At 39.8% G+C, this 23,080-nt stretch overlaps 1 protein-coding gene across 1 annotated transcript in view; it reads left to right on the top strand.

The window, feature by feature from the left end:
* Positions 1-23,080, top strand: part of ttc27 (tetratricopeptide repeat domain 27) — a 184,857-nt gene that overhangs the window by 61,109 nt on the left and 100,668 nt on the right. Inside the window, exons 9-10 of the mRNA XM_059648684.1 lie at positions 1,744-1,810; positions 18,804-18,917. Of these exons, the coding sequence (XP_059504667.1) occupies positions 1,744-1,810; positions 18,804-18,917 (181 nt within the window). The remainder of the gene's footprint in view (positions 1-1,743; positions 1,811-18,803; positions 18,918-23,080) is intronic.

Raw genomic sequence — 23,080 nt, forward strand, 5'->3', positions numbered from 1 at the left:
TTGATGACATGTCCATCATGGGCCTCCTGCACTGCCACAATGATGCCACCCGAAGGTTGCAGGAACAGCAACTCATATTCCGCCTGGGAACCCTGCAGCCATATGGTATCAATGTGGACTTCACCAGTTTCAAAATCTCCCCTTCCCCCACTGCATCCCTAAACCAGCCCAGTTCATCCCCTCCCCCCACTGCACCACACAACCAGCCCAGCTCTTCCCCCCCACCCACTGCATCCCAAAACCAGTCCAACCTGTCTCTGCCTCCCTAACCGGTTCTTCCTCTCACCCATCCCTTCCTCCCACCCCCAGCCGCACCCCCAGCTACCTACTAACCTCATCCCACCTCCTTGACCTGTCCGTCTTCCCTGGACTGACCTATCCCCTCCCTACCTCCCCACCTACACCCTCTCCACCTATCTTCTTTACTCTCCATCTTCGGTCCGCCTCCCCCTCTCTCCCTATTTATTCCAGTTCCCTCCCCCCATCCCCCTCTCTGATGAAGGGTCTAGGCCCGAAACGTCAGCTTTTGTGCTCCTGAGATGCTGCTTGGCCTGCTGTGTTCATCCAGCCTCACATTTTATTATCTTGGAATCTCCAGCATCTGCAGTTCCCATTATCTCTGATTCTATACTTCTGTACTGGTTAAAACATACAAATGGTTTCAAGAAGATCATATCCAGGCAATAATCAATTTTCTCAGCACATTGCATTCACTTTTATTACCTTCTTGTGTGATTTCTTTAATATCTTGACAAATACACAATCTTCCTTTGATTACTTTTCAGTCCACTTTCCTTTGGATGTCTAAGTTAATGATTAGGACTGGAAGAGCATGGGCTTTTCAACCTTACCATTCTTCTGAATTTGAAGTATGACATTTGAAGTGCAGTTGACTGAAAACACAAACACTTCATTGCACATGCAGATATCTGAAATATACAGACATGTACCTACTAATATATTTTATATATGCATGTGTGTGTGTGGATGCTCGTATTGACGCAGCACTTCCATTTGTTTCAAATGTAGAACCATTCACTTGGTAAGTAAATGCCCGTGATGATTTGTGGGAGGTGATGACCTAGTGCTATTATCACTGGACAGTTAATCTGGAGGCCCAGATAATATTCTGGGGACACTGGTTTGAATCCTGTCACAGCAGATGGTAGAATTTGAATTCAATAAAATATCTGGAATTAAGAATCTAATGATGACCATGAGCCCATTGTCAACTGTTGGAAAAACCCATCTGGTTCACTATTCCTCTTAGGGAAGGAAACTGCCATCCTCATCTGGTCTGGCCCACATGTGATTTCAGATCCACAGCAATGTGGTTGACTCTGAACTGCCCTCTTGGCAGTTAGGGATGGGTAATATTTGCTGCCTAGCCAGCGAATGCCCATATCCTGTTAATGAATAAATAAATTGAACAGTGGAATCTGTGATACATTTGGTAATTCAGCCACTGTCAAATTTAACTCTTCATTTGGAGTTATCTAATCTTAATTCCATTTCTCTGACTTTTTGCTGTGTACTTGCATGGTTTTCCTTGATACCTGCACTTTTAAATGTTGTTGTATAACCTCATTAGCCATTTGTGGCAAAATATGCCATGTTCCAATAACATCTATGTCGAATATATTCTGGCGTCACCTCCAGTTTATAAACTGCTGCTTCACATTTCTTTGTAATTCTATATCGTTAATTGTTGCTTTCATATATGTTAACATTTTGTTTCAACAGCACAAATTTTCAGAAGAATAACCCTGTTCATAAACTGACTGAAGAGGAACTGTTGGCATTCACCTCTGTAAGTACTGCAGTCTCTTGTTCTTTCTCCTTTCAGGCTGTGTTCCCACTTCACTTGAGATTCTGCCTGAACAAACATTGGCTGAAATTTTCCAGCCTTTCTCCACGTTATGTTTCCCTGTTGGGTGGATCCCCCTAATTTACTAGAGTTAACGGAATCTGAAAAATGTATGCAAATTGAAAGCCTGTGGAGTGTGCAAGCAAGTACTGAAAAGCAGTAGTTTTTTAAATGAAATCAGTAGTGCCTTCATTAACAAACTTTTCTAGACAGCAAAAGCCATTGTTGCATATTTTAATGTTTCCTTGGTTATTGATTGTTAGAGGAATCAGTTGTTTTTAAAGTGATAATGGGAACTGCGGATGCTGGGCTCTGATGAAGGGTCTAGGCCTGAAACGTCAGCTTTTGTGCTCCGGAGATGCTGCTTGGCCTGCTGTGTTCACCCAGCTTCACACTTTATTATCTCAGTTGTTTTTAAATATTCTTTTTGAATAAAAAGCTATGTTCTGGAATGAAATCAGATCAGTTCTCATTAACTGAGATTTGTTTCTCAATTCCTTCCCTGTGATATTAGTGCGTGTCTTGACAAATTATTTCTATCTTCCAACACAACATTTCTTGTTTGATGAAAGATCTCATGACCCCAGTTTCAAACTCTCATCAGTCATTGATTCAGTGTAGTGCAAAAAGTTACTCTTTGTCCTAGGATCCTAGCCGCAGGTATTTGTCATTTTGTGAATTGGTGGAATGTGTAGAATGTGATGTGAGTGTGAAAAATGACAGCAGGAGATGCCTATTTAGTCCTTCAAGCCTGCTGTATCATTCTTTTAGGTAATAACAGGTCTTCTACCTCCATTATCCCTTCTACACTATGCCCATATCCCTTGATTTCCTTAGTATCCAAAATTCTGTCCATCTTTATCTTGTGTTTTCTCAATGTTTGAGATTCCCCACTTGCTGGGATAAGAGAATTGCAAAGCCTTACAACTCTTTGAATGAAAAAATAGAGTAACAAATTGATATATTTCACTCTCAGGCCTGCAGTTATATTGCCAAATCAAGCATTTGCCCAGACAAATTGCAACTATAAATAATATTCCAACTGTTAAATAGACAAAATATGTTTAGATTTGATCAGTTCTCATTCTGGATATCTCTTTCCAATTTTTGAATGCATTTTCATTATACTTTGTGGAAATTGCAGGTGCCCTTTTTAAGACTTAATGTTACCTTGTGAAGACTGTTAGAAAACAAGTGACATGATTACTCGTACTTTAGTGTTGCTCTTTCCACAGATGTGTGGTAAATATAAGGGCTTGATTTGAAAGGAAACTTTGAATTTCAATCCTCTGGAGAGCAAGTATGTTCATAGTTCTGTAAGCTTCTGTCAACCAGCTATTCTCCAAGATTGGCAGCTTCTGTGGGGAGACAACAGAGCTAACACTTCGTGTCCAACGACTCCTCATCAGCTGTGATGAAGACTTACCAGACTCAAAATGTTAACACTGCCTTCTCCCCATTGATGCAGCCAGACCTGCTGAGTTTCACCAGCAATTTCATTTTTGTTTCAGATCTCCAGCATCTGCTATGCATTGTTTTATTTTACCCTCCAAGATTGCTGCATCCCTCCAAGTCTGGTCTCAAAAGCATTTTCTTTTGTCTACCACTTGTGACCATGTCATTGGCTGTTCAGGCCCTAAGTTCTAAAAGTTAGGAATCAGTTTTTTTTTTCACCCTTTGTCCTTTAAACATGCATTAAATCGTACCTCTTTGTGGCCGCACGGTGGTTCAGCGGTTAGCACTGCTGCCTCTCAGCATCGGGGAGCCGTGTTCAATTCCATCCTTAGGCAACCTTTTGAGTGGAGTTTGCATGTTTTCCCTGTGTCTACATGGGTTTCCTGTGGGTGCTCTGGTTTCCTCCCTGTCTAAAGATGTGCAGGTTAATTAGATTGGCCATGCTAAATTCCAAAAGGGTTATGGGCAATAGAGTAGGGAGATGTGTCTGAATGCGATGATCTTCGGAGGTTTGGCATAGACTCAATAGGTCGAATGGCCTGCTTCATGCTGTAGGGTTTCTATGATTGATTCAACTTTGATTGTGCCTTCAGTCATCCATACTAATACTTGTTTATCTGAGACAGTGTCAAAATTTTGTTTAATAACACTTACATGAGGCAGCTTGGGATATTATATATGTTCAAGGTGCAATAGAAAAACAAGTTGTCAATGCTGTATCACATTTTTTAAAATAAATTTTCCTAGGTTTTGTGTGCATTTATTATCTATTAGGCAACTTCTGTTAGAAGTGTACAAAAATCGCCAGAATTAACTAAAATTAAGGCTACTTTGTCCTTAGTTTGTCGTTTAGAGGATTAATGTTCTTTGTTAAGCATCCTTCCTGTAGTCTGTTGACCTGACTACTTTGCTAAACTGAAAGTGTTGCACTTGGGTGAAATTTAATCCAGGAGACTCTATAGCCTGTGGAGAACTCTGTTTCAACTCCTTTGAGAAAGGGCTGCTGTGTTAGATGCCAAACAGGCAATTAAGTGCTCAACGGCAAGCCTCCCCAGAATCAGTGACTCTGGAGACAGAACTCACGCCTCCAGAGAGCAATTGCCAAATGGAGACTCTAATCATACTCACTCACCTGTCATAAGACAGTGAACCCAGAGCCCCATTGTTCTGAATGGTAGTACAACAGTAGGTGGAAACTATGGGCTTAGGTCTGATGCCCAGTCTCTTAGCTAAAGAATCATATGGTACCGAGAGATTATCAAATGGGCCATGGTGCAAGGAAAAAAAACTTGAAATAATATGCTTTTCACAAGTACTGGGTGCCTTAAAGCACTTAGTCAAGTAAGTACTTTTGAAGTGTATGTAATACTGTCACTGTTGTATTGTAGGAAACATGGCAGCCAATATGTATACAGCAAACTCTCAAAAACAACCATGACCAGATTTGTTTTTTTGTGATGTTGATTCCGACATGAATATTGGCCTGGACACCAGTGCCCTATTCTTCAAAGTAATGCTCAGGATTCTTTTGCAACCACCCAAACAGTCAGATGGGGTTTGCATTTAACATCTCATCTGAAATACCGCATGTCCGTCAGTGCAGTGATCCTTGAATACTGCTCTGGGGATGAGTCTTTACTTTTGTCAGTAGGCCCTAGCGTGGGACATGAACCTGGAATCTCGTTATTCACAGGCAGGACTTCCAAAGCTGAACTGCAGCTCATTTGATAATAACAGAAAAGCAAAATGGCAAATAGAGAAGAATATCAGTTTATATGCTTATCATCTTAATTGTACAGGCCACTTCTTTTTAAATAATCATATGCTTTTTTGTGTAATGTAGCCATGCATTATTGAAGTGTGTTATAGCTGTACTCTAAGAAAGGAAATGTAGATATGGGAAGTGGTTTGTTGAGATGTTAAGTCCTGAGGACTATAAGTGCGTGAGAGAGGCAGAGAACCAAACAGCAGCATCACTAAAGTAATAAGAACCAACTTCTGATAATTCTGTTATTTCATTCTGCTTACAGATGTGCCACAATCTTTATTTATGGCATTATCTATTACGGCAAAATTTTAAAAAATAGTTTGTAATCAATCCTTCCACATAGTGTGTGGATTAGCCTCTGACTAAGTATAGTGGAGCCAAAACTTTGAAGTCATTTTGTACGTGAAAAAGACCTGTTTGGTCATTCTGAAGGAACAGGCAATTCCATATTTGTGACAGCCTTGAAATCCTGGAACTGTATAGACTATATAGTGCTGTTTTTGGTTTGTTTGTGTTCTACCTATGACATGAGTTCCATTTTAATTTTTGAATGTATTTCAATACCTTTTAGCGTGCCCGGCCACTAACGTTCAGGTCTGGTGGATCAAATCTGAATCACTTATAAATTTGCTTTATTGTCGATGCTATCTGACAGGGTCAAAATTAATTATGCCATCACTGGAAGAACAAATTGTTCCATTACATATAAAACTTTCAGGTTTATTTAGCAGCATAAAATGCTCAGACTAAATTTGTACAAATGCTCTCTAAATTGAATGCACCTCAGTTTTTTTTCTGATTTGGAAAATATTTTGCATACATCATTGGCTTCTTTCTTTCTGAAGAGTAATAAAGTTTGACACAGCTGAAATTGGGGTCAGACTTGAGAAGTATTTCTTAAAATTCCCTGGTGTGGACATTCAACTGCAAGGCAAATGCTTTGTCAGCTATTGTAGAACAAGTATAAGCCATACATTTTCCCACAGATATTTTACTACTTAGTGGGCTCAACCTTATAACCATCATAAACTAAAAATCATGATCAAAGCAATTGCCCTTTGGCAGAAAAGCCTGCCTCGCTTTGTTGAGGGAAATACGGTCAATCCTGAGAAATTGTCCCACCAGAATGAATTTTGAAGGACAAAGCTGAGTGATCTCCTAAATTTACTTACATTTCCCTGCCATAATGGAAGGATTATATCCTCTGAACTGTTTCATATACGTAAATTGTTTAGATTATAGACTTGCACAACACTGAAGATTAACTTAAAAATTTATTGAAGAAAATTTTAAGGCATAATAGGAAGGCATTCCGAAAGAGAAATACTCAGAATAAAGTGTAGGTAGGGGCATTGAAAACTAAATTGAGTAAAATCAGTTTATGGAAGTGTTGGATCAACAGGACAATTTCAGATGCCTTCTGACATTGTTCCGTTCTCAGGTGGTTAGTTTGGAAAACCGGATTTCTCTATAAAGGCCTCTGTATTCATTGTTTTTTAAAATAACTGTGAAAACTTGTCTCTTAAGTGGAGTAATCTTGTTACCATGAATCACTGAGCGAATGAGTACCTAAAGTTTGCCGAGCCATTTTGTTTTCAAGATGTCACGAAACCATAATATATGGGACTTAGTGATTACTATTTCACAACCGTATAATATATTCGTGATATTTTCCTGTATTTTTCTTGTGTTAATTTTAATGAATCTTTATGTTAACTAATGCACAGAGTAAAAAAAAAAGCCTTTTGAATCAACCTGTTCAGGCGTTATTACACACCTCTGGAGCAGTAGGGGTTGGAATTGAACCTAGGCCTTGCAGTTCAGGTTGATTAAAAAATTCTAGGTGTTGAAGGGACAATGATACAAGGTTTCGTTTGGAACAATATTTGGAATTTCATTGGAGGAAAGGAACAGTCGATGTTTTGGGTATTACCCTTGTGCAGAACTCGATGTGGGGTAGGATGAACTGCAGACCCTTAAGCTGTTCAGCTGGTCAGTTTTCCCAGCTTGCCATTCAGTTGACCAGTGTTGCTTTTAGTGTCTCAAAAGAGTTGTTATTTTAGTAAATATATACATTCTGCTATCTACAAAAGGCGGCAAATGGATGAGAATATCAGCACCTGCAAGTGCTCCTCCAAGCCACACTCTGACTTGGAAATACATCGCTGTTTCTTCAATGTCGTGGATCAGAATCCAGGAACTACCTCCCTAATGGCATTGAGGGTTTACCTATACCACATGGATGCCAGCGGTTCAAAAAGTTGGCGTGGGCAACAAATTGGCTTAGCCAGTGGTTCCCATGTCATGTGCAATAATATTTAAAGTAACAAGCAAAATAAAGGCGGATGAGTGGAGAAATTTAGAATTGATAACAGATAAGATAGTGATGTGACTTTTGGTATTGCTGTTTATCTCAGTACCAAAATTTCAAATTAACCCAGCTTGATGATTTGATTATGTTGGTTGGCCAATTATGGTGTTATGACAATTATTTTAGCAAATATGAATCTGCTGTAAGGCTGAGTGAGGGCTCAGACTAACAGAAAATGCAACCCAAAATTTGACAAAGAATTATTAGTCTCACAGTAGATGCCATAGTAATTGCTGATGATGAAGTTGGATGTGATACGTTGGTTGAGTAGTGATGGTTTTCTCAAGTTGATCTTAAGCCACGTGCATGGGAATTAAAAATCACTCAACATCTGGGTGCTGTTAGGATTCAGAAGTGCTTTATATCAATATATTGTAGTAAAGATGAACCCTAATTTCATTGTGTGTTACTGCTATCTTTCAGCGCATTGAGCACCGGAAAATTGCCTGCATTTGTAATCACTCCAAGAGTGCCCCACTTGTCTGGTTCATGCTAAATGGTGTCCATTGTAAATAAATCTAATCTGATGGCGTCATGCTAAGTAATGTCAATTCAGTCATCCCAACAACAATAAAATGTTTACACATACACTCTGGTTTGCAGTAAATCTCTGAGATGCATTGGAACCACAAGAGTATTCATATGACCCATTACTACTAATGTTGAAAATGCCAGATATCATACCACTGTTATATTGTAATAAAGCAAGTAGAGTGACTAATGCATTGAGCTAGTTTTTGCATGTAGTTCTGGTTCTGGAAATGTCTCCACTTGTGGGATATTACATTCAATGTTAATCTGCTGCCATAGGCTAGGTCCTCAAACACTTGACCTGTTGAAAGTGTGTTGAGTTTATCTTTTGATCTAACAGACATTTAATGCAGCTGAACAACTATGACAAGGCTGAAATCCTGTGTTTATATTTCTGATACTGCAAAATGGCCAGTTAGGACTCCTTCACTGCGACAACTGTTTTGGAAAATGTTATTGGTTCTTCCCCTTTCTTCAGTGTTCCTTTGCAATTTTCCCATTAGCCCTTGATTTCAGGTGCCAGCCAACTATATTACAAGAACAACACGTAAGTGCGGTTTGAAACTCACGACTTGAGTTCACTAGGTGCACAGTGGAAATCACTAGTGTCTGTGTTGATTCTAATGATTCAGTTTGAATAAGAGTATTCAGCCTGGATTTCTGTCGTAGATAATTGCGAGAAATTGAAATGGTAATAACAGGATTGACTATAATGACCAAATGGACCATTTAGACACGGAAGTGTTTCATGAGCTTTATATTGCCATGTCATACAGAAAGGGTTGTTTTTATATAATGTTTAGTAACATCCATCTGAAACATCCTATAACGTGCATCATAAACAATAAATATTTTGAGCAATCCAGGTTGCTATAAGCATGATAGTTATTCTGTGTAGGAAGATTCTAAAAACATCAGTGAAATGAGTGAGCAATTGATCTCTTTTGTGGGAGTGTTTCAGGGGAAAATAGCAGCAAAGCTTCCTGCACTTCTTCAAACAGGGCCGTGGATTCTTTCAATATCACCTGAATCCCAGAAACTTGCAAACAGGTTGTAGTGCAATATGTTATTTAAGAATGGAAACCAACAATACTCGTCAGTATTCACAACGCTAAATTATATTAAGAGATTATTTCCAAAAGAGTGCTCTGCAGTTGTAAACCTCTGGTTCCAAAGTCAATACTAACAACTTGCATTTATGGAGGCCTTTCAAAGTAGTAAAATATTTGAGGCTCATACCGGGAGCGTGTGAGGCAAAATATTTTGGGGTATTCGCAGTAGGTATTATAAACAACTTTAAGGAGCAGAGATTTAGCAAGGGAATTTTTGATCTAGGGGTGAGGCAACCAAATGGTATCGCAGCAGAAATTTGGATGAATCCTGGTTTAAGGAGATTGACAGGTGGAGGATTGGCCAGGAGAGCATTGAAATAGTCAGAATGCTGGCACTAAGGCTGTTAATCCAGTATGTTGCTACAAAACTGGAAATAAAAGTTTTTTTTAGTGAGTTCTGAAGCTGTTGTGTGCGTGAGCAGGCATCTATCCAGCCTACATGTAGGTGCTGAAATCTGCAGGCTGGTTAGATGGTTGTCATGCACACAGCACGGGCCCACTTTACTGTCTGAAAAATAAATTCAGCCTTCCAGTGGAAACTACAATGTGTGTGATTATCTGTCCATTTAAGGGAAACAAAATCTGTTTCTGCGTCCGTTATAAATTTAAGTGGAAAATTTAAACAGCTTCTGTTATTACAATATGTACATGACATTCGATGAAGCACACGATATGCCTGTACTTTTTCCAAGCTGTGCAGCGGAACCTCTAGTTTTGATCAGAAAAGTTAGCTGTGGACTTTTGTTCTTTTCATCACAGAAAGAATGAGAGAAATTGGATGGTATTAAGCTGAAGTAAAAAGAGGGAAAATGCACAATAAGTCAGATCAATATCAGTACTTGAAAGGAAAAGCTTTGCGTTGTAACCCTTTGTTAGACCACAGCATTAATTTCTTCTCTTTTGAGTCTGATCAGATTTCCTAAAGTTTTTTTTATAATAACATAAGAACTACGAACAAGGATAGACAGTTCAGCTCTGAGAACCAGCTCTGACATTTGACACATTCATGGCTGTTTGCATCTAGGCCCAACTTCACTCTACTGCCTGCTCTCCATAACCCTCCCACCCACTTGATCAGATGGACCAATGGACCAAAGAGTCGTGGATGAAGTTTAATTTAGATAAATGTGAGGTGTTGCATTTTGGTAAGGCAAACCGCAGGGCACGTTTTATCCAGTGGACGCCTTGGGAGTGCTGCTGAACAAAGAGAATGAGGGGAGCAGTTGCTTAGCACTTTGAAAAGGGAATCGCAGGCAGACAGGATGGTAAAGTTGATGCTTAGCATGCATGCCTTCATTGGTCATTGCATTGCATTCAGGAGTTGGGGGTAATGTCGTGACAGTACCGGATACTGGTTAGGCCACTTTTAGAATACTATGTTCAGTTCTGGTTTCCCTGCTACAGGAAAGATGTTGTTAAACTTGAAAGAGTTCAGAAAAGATTTTCAAGGGTATTGCCAGGATTGGAGGGTTTGAGTTACAGGGAGGCCTCGAATAGGGTGGTGCTTCTTTTCCCCCTGGAGCTTCAGAGTCTGAGGGGTGACCTTATAGAGGCTCATAAAATCATGAGGGGCATGGATGAGGTTAATAACCAAGGGTTTTTTTCCAGGGTAGGGGAATCAAAAATTAGAGGGCATAGATTTAAGGTGAGAGGTGAAAAATTTAAAAAGGACCTGAGAGACAACTTTTTCACACAGAGGATGGTGCGTGTGTGGAATGAGCTGCCAGAGGAAATGTTGGGAGTGGGTACAGTTGCAACATATAAAACGCACCTGGATGGGTACATGAATTTGGAAGGTTTTAAGAGGGATATGGACCAAATGCTGCCAAATGGGATTAGATCAGTTTAGGATATCTGGTCGGTGCAAATGAGATGGTCTGAAGTATCTGTCACTGTGTTGTATAATTCTATGACTCTATTACCAATTAAACATCTGTCTGTCTCCTCCCTAGATTTACTCAATGTCCTGCATTCCACTGCAGTCTCGGGTATAAATTCCACAGATTCACAACGTTTTGAGAGAAGTAATTTCTTCTCATCTCTGTTTACATCAGCTGGCCCTCTGCTACCGTAAAATACACCTATCCCAGTGTTAGCAGGAGAAGGCCTTTTAGCTCAACTTTTCTGTCTGACCCTTTGAAGGAGCTATGCAATTCACCCACTCCCCTATTCTTTTTCCATGGCCCTATATGTTTTTCTTAAGCATATAATTGATTCCCTTTTGAAAGTTGTTCCTGGTCTGCCACCTTCACCCTTTCAGATTGTGCTCAACTCTGAGTTTGGATATTCTCATCCCCTTATGTATGGGGGGAGCTTCCAATTCCTCTTTTCTACTCTTCAGAGTGTCAAATGCATGTCTTAAGATAATTAGATTCAGTGCACCATATAAACTCCCCTGTTTGTGTGGTCAGCTGCAGCATCGAAAGAGACATGCTGTCTTTTGGGTGATAACATACCTTTCTCCTGGACACAATTATCACCATTCTTTGAAAAAGATCAGGAGACCACACCTAACATCTTGACCAATGTTCATCACTAAACCAGCACCAACAAAGCAGGTCAATTGTGGCTGTTTATCTCATTTCTGTTTTTGAAATCATGCTCTGAAAATTGGTTGCAACATTCATCATGGCAGTAATCTCACTTAAAAGCAGCTTCGTTGGAATTAAAGTAGTTTTGGGTATCTCAAAGCCATTACACAAGTGTGCATTTATTAAAATAAAATTGCTTTTTTAGTATGGAAAATCTGCAATATTATTTACAGCGATATGAGTTTACCTCATATACTGACTTAAAACAAATTAGGCAGCAAATGCTTGTGCTGATGTCAAGCTTTCATATTCTCCAGTCAGGAAAATATAATTCGTCTGTTGGGCTATCTGTTATTGATGGTGCCCTGTCTGCTGACCTGTCTAGCTTTCAATCAGGAGAAATTTCAAATTCTGAACTGAGAGCTGAGAGTTCAGTTCTCCAGGATTGCCTGCTATTTGTGCCTGTCTACCTCTGAGCTTTGGCTCCCAATCTCTCAAGTTTGAACCAAGTAAGTTTAGGCCTTAGAATGGGAAATCTAGCATTGCATGCAGCTTGAATCATGACTGCCCACTTGTCAATCAGTGTGTCCTTCTTTCTCCCTCTTGCTGTTCCAGCTGCACTGAGAGTTGTTTGCAAGGGAGGAATTGTGATCTGTTACTCTACTAATTGGAGTTGGGGGAGAAAGGAAAATGGCGTTTGACTGGTTTCATTTAACTCCCCAAATAAAATAGAATTGACTTCAATGTTAACTAGCTGGTAAAATATATAAAAATTAATCCATTTATGGTTTCATAGTAACTGTCCAGGCATGATTTATTTTGCAGCGAACTGATCCTGATGAGTTCTGCATTTGTAAAAACATTCTGCATGATCCCTTGAGCTAATCTATGAGTATAAGATGTCTGGAGATTTATAGTACAAGTAGTAAAGGTATCACATCATGTCAGCAGTAAATTGGTGCCCCTTGCCCTCAGAGAGTACAAAATAGTCTCTCCCGTCTTGTTATTGAACTGAACAGAAGCATGCAATTCATTAATCAAAATGTGACTTAATATTATAGAAGCAAGCTCTTCTCTTGATATGTGAGTCTTGCAGTTTGTTGTCAAAATATGTTAATACGAAGTTTGAGGATTTGCTTTCGTTAAATATTTGTCTTTGTATTCTCTGAAACCAGTTTTCTGACTGCGTTTTGTGCGTGAGATATAGAAAATTCAGTGAAGTGTTTGTAGGAGGTCCAGATCACCATCTGTTTGAACAGTTTCAGCATAAATGGTGATGTTGGAGACCGGAAATGCAATAGCTATTTTATACTCATTCTGTAGAAATTAGAAAATCAGTCTCACCTAATGTGCTGTCTATGATGTCTTGTTCCAAATTACAATCTGGGTTAGTGCCTCTCTATCTCCATTCAGCCATACCACCCACATGTGGTCACTGACCTTTTTTCTGACCCATTGAAAGACAATAGGAATTAAAGTCAATAGTATCAGTCACTGTTAGGGACCAGATGCCATGATGGGTTACAATTTTAACTGATGGTTCATATGGGTTTGAATGCTCGCCAAATTTCAAGGGATTAAAATACCTCACATCCACTGGCTGTGCAACCCCTATGGGAAATGAGTTTAGTAAATCCTTGTTACAATTTGCGCCACAGGACTTAGCAGTAATTTTGTTTTTAATTGACATTGAGTTGCTGTTTTCGTTTGTGTTGTTTATACTGTCAGTTAGCCCAATAGGAGCGCGCACATGTTCTGCTGCAGTTTAGTTATCAGCTTTACAGTGGCCTGTGAGAAGCAGTCTAGTTAATTATTCTTGGATTGCCTGATGCTGAAGTACAGGAATGGTGTTGCAGTGAGAAAGCAAATGTGGGTTTTTGTGTACAGTGCTGGTTTGTGCATAGGTGACATCAACACTTGAGTTATCATCACAGTAATGTCATGCATGGCATTGTCAGTATTGAGCATTCCAGTTACACTTACAGTGCCGGTCAGGAGAGCACGGTAGTTATGAATTGTGCCTAATTTGAGTCCCAAAGTAATATAGATATGGTGTAAAAGGGATCAGAAATTTGGCTGGTGTGAGAAATAGAATCAACTAATCTTGTAATGCAGGAGATTGTAAGTCAGAGGCTGTTTTAAGTTGGGCAGAACAGAATCAACTAATTCTGTAAGTTTTCTGGATTGTAGTCAGCTTGACAATTCTTAAGACCAGCAGAAATACAAACGGCAATCGGCTCTTCGGCCCCTCAAGCCTGCTCTGCCAGTCAATAGGATCATGGCTGATCTGGCATTCCTCACTTGCACTTTACTGACTTTTCCCATAACCCTTCAAGAAAATGTACACTACAAACTTTCTGACATTAAACTTTACCATAACTCCCTACCTTCTCAATATCCTTTTGTCGTCTTCTCTGATTACCTCAAGTATTACCTGTACCACCTCTTTTGTTGTCATTAATGAGTTTTGACACCATACCCCCAATATCTCCATCCAAATCATTGCTGTAGGCATTGAACAGAGGTGGTGTTGATGTAGAACTCAACGCCATCAAAGTATGGGTGAAATCTGATAGCGCATATTTAAACAATGTCACTGAAGGCAGCATATAGATGAGAAATAAGAGAGTTGGGGAAAAGATCCTAATAATCTTTTGTTAGATGAGAAGAGAAACCATTCCAGAAGGTTCTCAGGGTATTGGTAGATAGGAAAGAGGAGAAGAAAGGGAATTCCTAAAGAATTGAACTGCTGGCTTTGGGAGAAGCTAGTGTAGTCAACTATGTCAGTGGTTGATGACAGGTTTGAGAAGGATGAGGAGGCTTTGTACAATACAATCATTATAAGATCAACTAGAGTTCAGGGTTTTCGAGGCTCCCTGCTGGAAAGGGTGGTGAATGTATCTAAACGAGTAGGATAAGATTTTGTTTGTTTTGATATCCCTTGGAGCGAATGAGCAGTGGTTGCTGTTTCAACAACATAGACAAAGGGGAAACACAGAAGACAGGACCATGAGGTGGCCATTCAGCCCTTCGAGCCTGCTCCGCCATTCATCACGATCATGGCTGATCATCCAAGTCAATAGCCTAATCCTGCTTTCTCCCCATAACTTTTGATCCCATTCGCTCCAAGGGCTTTGTGCTGTGGGTCTGAGCTTAAAAGGAGTTGCATCAAATTGTCCTGACTCTGAGAATTTATAGAAGGGGAAGACATCTTTTATCTCGTGTTTCTACTGGATTTAAAAGTAGGTGCCTGGAATAAAAGCAGGTGCCATCCATTTCATTTTGTATAACTTAGCATTGTGAGCAAATTGTCGCCAGTAGAATAGTGCTGATCAATAAAGGCAGGGATTTGCCACCCCAGGGTACTTTGTTCAAAACTTGGCATTGTAAAGGAAATGTCATCAAAATGATGGGAGCATCCACTAATGAGAGAGATATATGAAGGATTGGAAAACTTGATGGCGGTCTATGGGCTGAGACATAACAAATACACAGTGAAGCACTTTATGCAAATAGGCAGGTATGAATAGATTAACAGAACCATGCAGATAAGCTCACACATGCAAAGATGGGAAAATTAGAGTCACTGAATTAACTTTGGCTGTAGATCATGTTTTTGTTGTCTATAGGAGCTGATGGGCGGGCTCCCTGTCAGTAAAATGTGGTGCTTAAAGCCAAGCTATTCTTTATTGTAAACTCAAAGGCACACTGAGCTCATGCACTCTCCCCTGCGCTTCTCCCCTTCTGGGCATTTCAAACTGAGCAAAATGTATGCCGCTCCCAGTGCTTTGGTTTCATATAAAAACAGTAAGTAAAGTCAGCTGTATTTGACTGCGGTTAATTTTGGCTAATTAAGGTTTGGTTCCTGTAGAACTGTGCTCACTAATTCAAGTGAGCTGCCATCAAATATTAATGAATAGAAGATCAAGTTCTTTTATTTTTCCCTGTGAACTTTGCAGCTTTTTTCGCAGTGGATCAAATATTTGGACCTGTTGAGAGTTATACTTGCTAAATGGCATCTGTGTAGATTTCTGACTACAAGAAAACCTAAAAAACAAAGCTATTTCATGTTTATGCTACCATTTTCATTCTAGAATTCACATCAGCTTAATCTTACTGGTGCACGCACCTATCTCAATGAGAGCAGAATGTAGCTTTGAATCTTCCATAATTTTGGCAGTGCAGTTGTGCCAGCATTTCAATGTAGTCTTGCAGTCAAGGACCTCTGGAAGTCATATTTTAGATACAAGGTTCCCATTGGATCCACATAAATAGGAGAGAGGTTTCAGGAACTATGAGATTACCTCAGAACTGGATTGAGTTGAGCAAACTGGAGAATTGTGATCTAAACTGGGGCCATGCTGTTGATCACGCTATATTTTCAGCTTTGAGGTACAGTTTGAAGAGTCAGTTGGACAGAAACCTCCTGTCTGTTGGTTGTAAAGACCCACCTGAAATGGTTGTGAACTCAGTTCTTCTTGTGGGGGTAAACCTGCTTATGGAACTGTCGTAGTTCAGCATCGTTTGACAGTAATTTGGCAATCTCCTGAAAACTATTAGGATAGCTACAATGGGAAGTTGAAAATACTGTTACAGTTCAGTGATTGAGCTGTTTTTCCTGGACAGAGTGACTCTTGGTTTCCTCGCTTACATATCCCGCTGTCAGATCCACTCAGTTTAAATATGCTTCCAACAGACCCAGCACATATTGAATTACTTTCTCTGCCCTCCCGACCACGGTTCTTTCCCCCTTTTGTTTTAAGCTATTCACAGTACAGTTGGGAGAAGTTGCACCATTGGGCAGCTTTCAGTAACTTAATAATAGTCATACATTGTAATAGTGTCATTGCAGCTGTACATAGCACCAAGTGAAATAGGCAGTGTGAAGTAAACACATAAGTACACATATAAATTGCACAAACAGAACCATAAATGGCAGAAAGCAAATCCCCTGGGTATGACTCACTTTCCAATAAGCCCTGTGGTTCTTGTTGGACTTAGATTGGTTTAGAATTTTTTTTGGATCCTTTCTTGAGGGATTGTTTTATGTCCCCACTAACCATTATCTCAAGTACATTAGAGCACTTTAATGTGGGAATTTTCTTTCAGTGTATTAAAGGATGTTGGGTGTACATGACAAATAGCACTGACTTCCTTGTGAACAAAATTAGCTTTGCAGAAGATGGGAGTCCCTTTGTGCTTGAAATAACAGGATGTTGTAGGAAGCTATCTCTTTTTCTCATGCAGTGTTAACTCTACCCTAATAATAAAATGTGAGGCTGGATGAACACAGCAGGCCAAGCAGCATCTCAGGAGCACAAAAGCTGACGTTTCGGGCCTAGACCCTTCATCAGAGAGGGGGATGGGGGGAGGGAACTGGAATAAATAGGGAGAGAGGGGGAGGCGGTTCCCTCCCCCCATCCCCCTCTCTGATGAAGGGTCTAGGCCCGAAACGTCAGCTTTTGTGCTCCTGAGATGCTGCTTGGCCTGCTGTGTTCATCCAGCCTCACATTTTATTATCTTGGAATCTCCAGCATCTGCAGTTCCCATTATCTCTTAACTCTACCCTGTTTCCTTGGGCCTTTCTTTTTTTTCCCCTTTAAGTGTGAATTCAGCTCATTCCAATAGATCTACCCATTCGAGAATGTTGTAATGTTCAAATGCTTGGCTGCCTTAGATTGTAATTCCCAATTGACTAGCGAAGTGAGACAGATTGCAAGTAAATCATATTTGGAAACACTTTAGTATAAATATCAGGCATTTGGGTGGTCCTTTCAAAGCATTGACAGCATTGTATTTCCCTTGGGTCCAAGTGTCTGCTAGTTATTTCAAGAATTAGTTGGCATAGTAACCTGAAGTCAATATTGGTCCACATCATTATTGGAAGCCATGCATGTTTCTTATCTCAGGTTGTGTTTTTCTTAAATAAAGCTTATTTTCCTTTTTGATTTTTCTTCCTTTGCCCTGTCTGTTCTAATCCTGGTGAATCTTGTGCAGATATATCGCAGTGAGGTAGCTTTCAAGTGAAAGCTTGTCGATTTGTAAATATGCATCTTGTCTCTGCCAAAGTTTGCTGTTCAATCCCCACTTAAGAACAGAGGAACCCTTTCAGAAGCATGGCTGGTGACCTGAAATATCAGCCTGAACTACTGAACTCTCATTGAGGTGGACAAAGGCACCTGTTTATGAGTGGGTTGGTCTGTTTGCACTCTATTGTGTTGCTTTGCTGGATTTGTTTAGTATTTTAAATGTTTAAAAGGCGAATGAACGTTTGTCATTCTGGTCATTTCACTAAAATTAGTTACTACAGCTTGTCACATCCATCAATGACATACTATGAGCAAAACTTAATTTTGCTCAAATATGGAGAGAATCAAATTTTGATCTTTTATAATAACTTGCAAAACAGATTTGTTGCTGTATTTTAATTTTGTTACATCTGTAAGTAAGAGAATTGGCATCGTCCTCCTTAATTTCTTCAGCAAGTCACCCTTATTAGATATACAAAGATATGATGAGATTGCGCCCATCTCACCAAAGACAAGAGTTGAGATCTGAATGTTTGAAAATCTGGCATTAATGAAGTTTGAGCTAACAAGGTATAGAGCTGGATGAACACAGCAGGCCAAGCAGCATCAGAGGAGCCGGAAAGCTGATGTTTCGGGCCTAGATCCTCCTTCAGAAATAGGGGAGGGGGAGGAGGTTCTGAAATAAATAGGGAGAGAGGGGGAGGCGGGTAGAGGAGAAGATAAGTGGAGAGGAAACAGACAGGTCAAAGAAGCAGTGCTGGAGCCAGTAAAGGTGAGTGTAAGTGGGGAGTTAGGGAGGGGATAGGTCAGTCCAGGGAGGACAGACAGATTAAGTGGGAGCCAGATGAGACTCGTATGTAGGAGATGGGGGTGGGGCTTGAGGTGGGAGGAAGGACAGGTTAGGGAGGCGGGGACAAGCTTTAGTTTGTTATCTCTTCGATGATTTTCTTTTGGCACACTTACTTTCAGGGTGTGTCAATTGAATGAGAATCAACTTCTGAATATAGAAGATATGGTTGTAGTATACTAGCAAAATTAAAAATACACACCAAATACTAAAATAGTCTTTTAAGAGTCTGCTTTAATTTTTAACCATTTTTCTGAATGTTAACGTTCAGTGCACTTTTTTTGTGTTTCAGTATATACTGTCTCAGCCGAAGTTCTGGGCCATTCAGGTGACTACCCTAATGTTGAGAACAAAACTGGAGAAAGGTAACCCTCGTCGGATTGAACGTGCAATGATGCAGACACAGGTAGGACATTGCTGCTACTGTGGTTACAAAAATATTTATTAACTTTTGCAAATAACATGAAAATTGGGCAGGATGTGTGTCAGTACATCCCTGTCTATCTGGTGTGCAAAGGAAATTGGCACATTAAAATGTCCAGTTTGTATGAAGCAACATCCTGACCAGTGACCTACAGCTATAGATCCTGTGGATAATCTGTTCTGGTAAGTAGAAACATCCTGATTGTTTGCATAAACTCTCTCATTCACCCCACCCACTCTGAATCATGTAGGAAACCTGCTGATCCCACTGGTGCTATTGAAGCTCAGAAAGTTAACATGGATGCTTTAATTCTTGAATTTTTTGTTTGACAAGTGATTTGTTGGGTTAAAATTCCTCTGTGAGAAATTAGGAACTGGCAGTATTTATTTTGCATGCCATCAGTGTCTAGAATCAGGAAATCAAAATTAAGTGGGGACATACATCAGTGAGGCACAGATCTTGTCATCTAATGAAGCTTTTATTGCAGTAAGTAACATGCCAATATAGAATGCACTTTCACTTATATAACACTTTACTTCACTGCAGCTGACCTAGAGCTGTTGAAGTGCTCTTGAACTGTCCTGAGGAAGGGTCACTAGACCCAAAACATTAACTCTAATTTCTTTCCACAAATGCTGCCTGACTTGCTGAATCTTTCTAGCAATTTCTGTTTTTGTTCTTGCACCATTGTAGTGTAGGATGTAAATATTACAGCCAATTTATATATCTATCAATGAGATATATTACTAGAAAATTACCAGGTATCAGATTGTCCATGGTGTTAGTTAAAGATAAATTACAAGACCACTTCAGCAATAGTGTTGGTACTCAATTTCTAGCACTAAATCTCTCTGTGAAATTTAATGGATTTTAGAATTACAATTAGAATTAGAATTAGCTTTTATTGTCATGTGTATTCACTTTGAGTCCTGTGAAAAGTTTACAAGCTGCCACTTACGGCAATATCTTAAGTACAAATGTACCTAGGCACAGAATCTTAGTACAAAGCAGATAAACGAAGAAAGCAGGCCAAGAAGTTAAGCATTACAGTCATTCTTACTAAAGCGTAGACAAAACAAAGAAACACGGTTAATAATTCAACATCACAGTCCTGGGCTCGCATTCCTCACAAGGCTTGACTTCGCCCTCATCACCACCTCAGGCTGCCTTCTCCCACTCCCACTCTTGTGTCTGTCACCACCACAGGCTGCCTGCTCCTGCTCTCGCCACAGATCCTGAGGCTGCCTGCTCCCATTATCGCCACAGATCCCAAGGCTGCCTGCTCCCACTGTCACCACTGGCCGCCTCAGGACGTGCTGCATGTATAATGCTCTGCGGTCACTTGCCTGTGTGCTGCTGCAGGGCTCTTCCCTGTGCTGTTCTGGGGCACGCACTGCTGCAGGGCCCACTGCTTTGGGGATTTGCTGCTGGCACCTGCCACTGCAGTTTTGACCTCTGGTGCTGAGGAGAGAGAAGAAGAAAGAAAAGGAGGGGGGAGGGGGGACAAAAGGCAAAAGAACAGGCAGAGCAGAGGAGCTCCAACAGGAGCATCCTGCACTGCTGCCATCTTCTTTGAGAGCAAGGATGTCATTTGAGCCTCATCCCAGGAGCTGAGCTTTCAATCGAGGCAAACAAACTAGTGCAATGCTAAAGGATTGGTGCATGTTGGCTCTTAATTTAAAAAAAAAAGCTTTAATCTGAGGTCTGCCTACTATTTCCCTGATTATTGCCAATGACCAAATTTCTATGGTGTATTCAGAATTGAAGAGAGTTTTTCTAGTATCTTGGCCAGCGTTCTGTTTCAACAAGCACCACCAAGGAAACCCACCGACAATCAGTTGCTTGTCTCTCTACTGTTATGGAACATCAGGTTGATGGAGTGCGCATCTATCTGTTACTGATAGTGATTAGTGCCTGGTTAGTCTTAATCCAGTTCTAGCTAGATAGATTCTGCACCAAATTTCTGTTAATTTATTACTATCTTACTAAGTAATTGGCATAATGAGGAAAATTAGATGGACTTTACTCTGTGAATGTATGTAGTGTGCCTGATCTATTATCTCTAAGTTATCCCTCCTCGTCCTTATAGATCTGTCTGCTACCCATACCACCACCTTGCTCTGCATCTACTTGTCATCCACCTGGGTAGAACCAATGTCACCAAATTCCATTTTCATTTATCTAAATGTAATCAAAGAATAATGATTTCTTGTCTTGCTCCCATTACCTTTGGTATCCCCCTGAGAACTATCCTTGACTACTTTCTCATTTCTCAGTTGCTTTCATCCCCTCATCAACGTCCAGAAACAGTGCCAATTTTCACAGGTACATTGACTGTATCCAGTTCTTCCTCATCGACATCCGTCTTTGTTCCTCCCCTGTCGAGCCAAAGGGGCTGTTTCTATGCTGTAAATTCTATACAATGCAATACTGTGGCAAACTTTTTTAAAAAAAACTTATGTATAGTCTAAAGTAAGCTACATTACACAAAATATTGTAACAAAGCACCATTACACAGTTTGGATATTTGACAATGGATTTGTAAAGGAACCAGCATCTGCGGAGAGCAACATGTGAGAAGGTTGTGATAATGGGACTCAAGTTTTCCCTTTTCCCTTTTCCCTGAGTACGAGAGTTCAAACATATCTGCTCTGATGCAATGGTGAATGAAAGCACTCTCATCATGGGTTGGGGAATTGGAACATAAATGGTGGGCAATTTGTGTTCATTTACTATCCTCTGACAGCAGCATTGGTGAAAGTATAGTGTTATAATCCCAGCCAATTTTATTATGGGCAGGTTGGATTGCAGACTGAAACTTGACTTGATATTTTGAGCTTCTAATTTAACAAGAAGGCCTTGAACTGATTCAAACATGCAATGCTGCGCATTTTGTTTTAACACTAAAACAGAAACTTAAAATGAAAAGAAACGAAGAGAATAAAGCAGATTATTTACATACAGCACACATTTAACGATTGCAAAACACACAGCCAGAGTACCATCCCATTAATCTCAACAGCATCCCATTACAATATACAAAAACTAGAGAGAATACTACTTCTATTCTATTTAAGGTTTGACTTAGCTATGTCTTCAGTGTCCACAGGGGAATCTGATAACCTCTTCCTTGATTTGTTGTACAACTGAGCTTAAACTTTCTCAGTTTCAGATAACACCACAAGAGTTTTAACCAAAAACTACTGGTCTAGAACTTTTAAAGTAAATGACCTACACTAAGGTAGCCTATTTTTAAAAACTCTAAATTATCTTCTGCCTTTCTGAGTATCAATTATTTTACTCATCTACCTTCAGTTAAGAACTGTGCATAAGTGCCCAAACTAAAATTTTTTAAAAAAACTTTTGTTTTCAAACCCATATGCCCCTCAAAAAAGCCAGAATATTCTATCTGGAAGCTTATTGTACAGCACTGTTCATTTTGTGTGCTTGACATCGCTCCCAAAATAAACAAAATCCCATTACTTTCTCGGATGTCTTTCTCTCTCACCATGCTTTAATTGCATCGCTGAGCATTGCTACAGAACTACTTACAGATTCTTCAATTAAACCCTTTCAGACCCACAGGAAACCCAGATGCCACTCGTTTAAATTCAAAAAATCCATTTCAAGCATAAAATGTTAAAATATGTACATTGCATACCTTAATTCAAAATACACGCTTCCAGTTGACACTCAAAGGATAACTAAGCAATTGAAATGTACAGAATGTTCTGGAGAGGCAAAGGCAGATTTTACAAGTGAAAGATATTTGAGGTGTTGCAGTCCTAAACTCCAGTTCTTTTGAAAAATCTGTACCTTGCATGATGTGTCTTTGTGGTCTAGAAATATTTACAGTCAGCGAATAGTATGAATATTTGTAGATTGTGATCATTTTCAAGCTTAGTTATTTCATGTAGGCCTTTCTTATGCTGAAGAATAAACTTCTCAGATTATCTCATTATTAAAATAAGTTGCAGTAAATTTTACTTGTGGCAGTCTAAATGTATATTTTGCTATCGAAGATGCTGAAAGGAGAACGGTCAGACCTAATTTGGGAAACTTTAGAAACTGAAATGGCACAGACTCATTTTATAGTGGAATCTCATATATTTCTGACAAGGACTGTTTATATGGAATCAAACATT

The sequence above is a fragment of the Stegostoma tigrinum genome, chromosome 9 (genome assembly GCF_030684315.1).
Source record: "Stegostoma tigrinum isolate sSteTig4 chromosome 9, sSteTig4.hap1, whole genome shotgun sequence".
In the NCBI taxonomy this organism is placed as follows: Eukaryota; Metazoa; Chordata; class Chondrichthyes; order Orectolobiformes; family Stegostomatidae; genus Stegostoma; species Stegostoma tigrinum.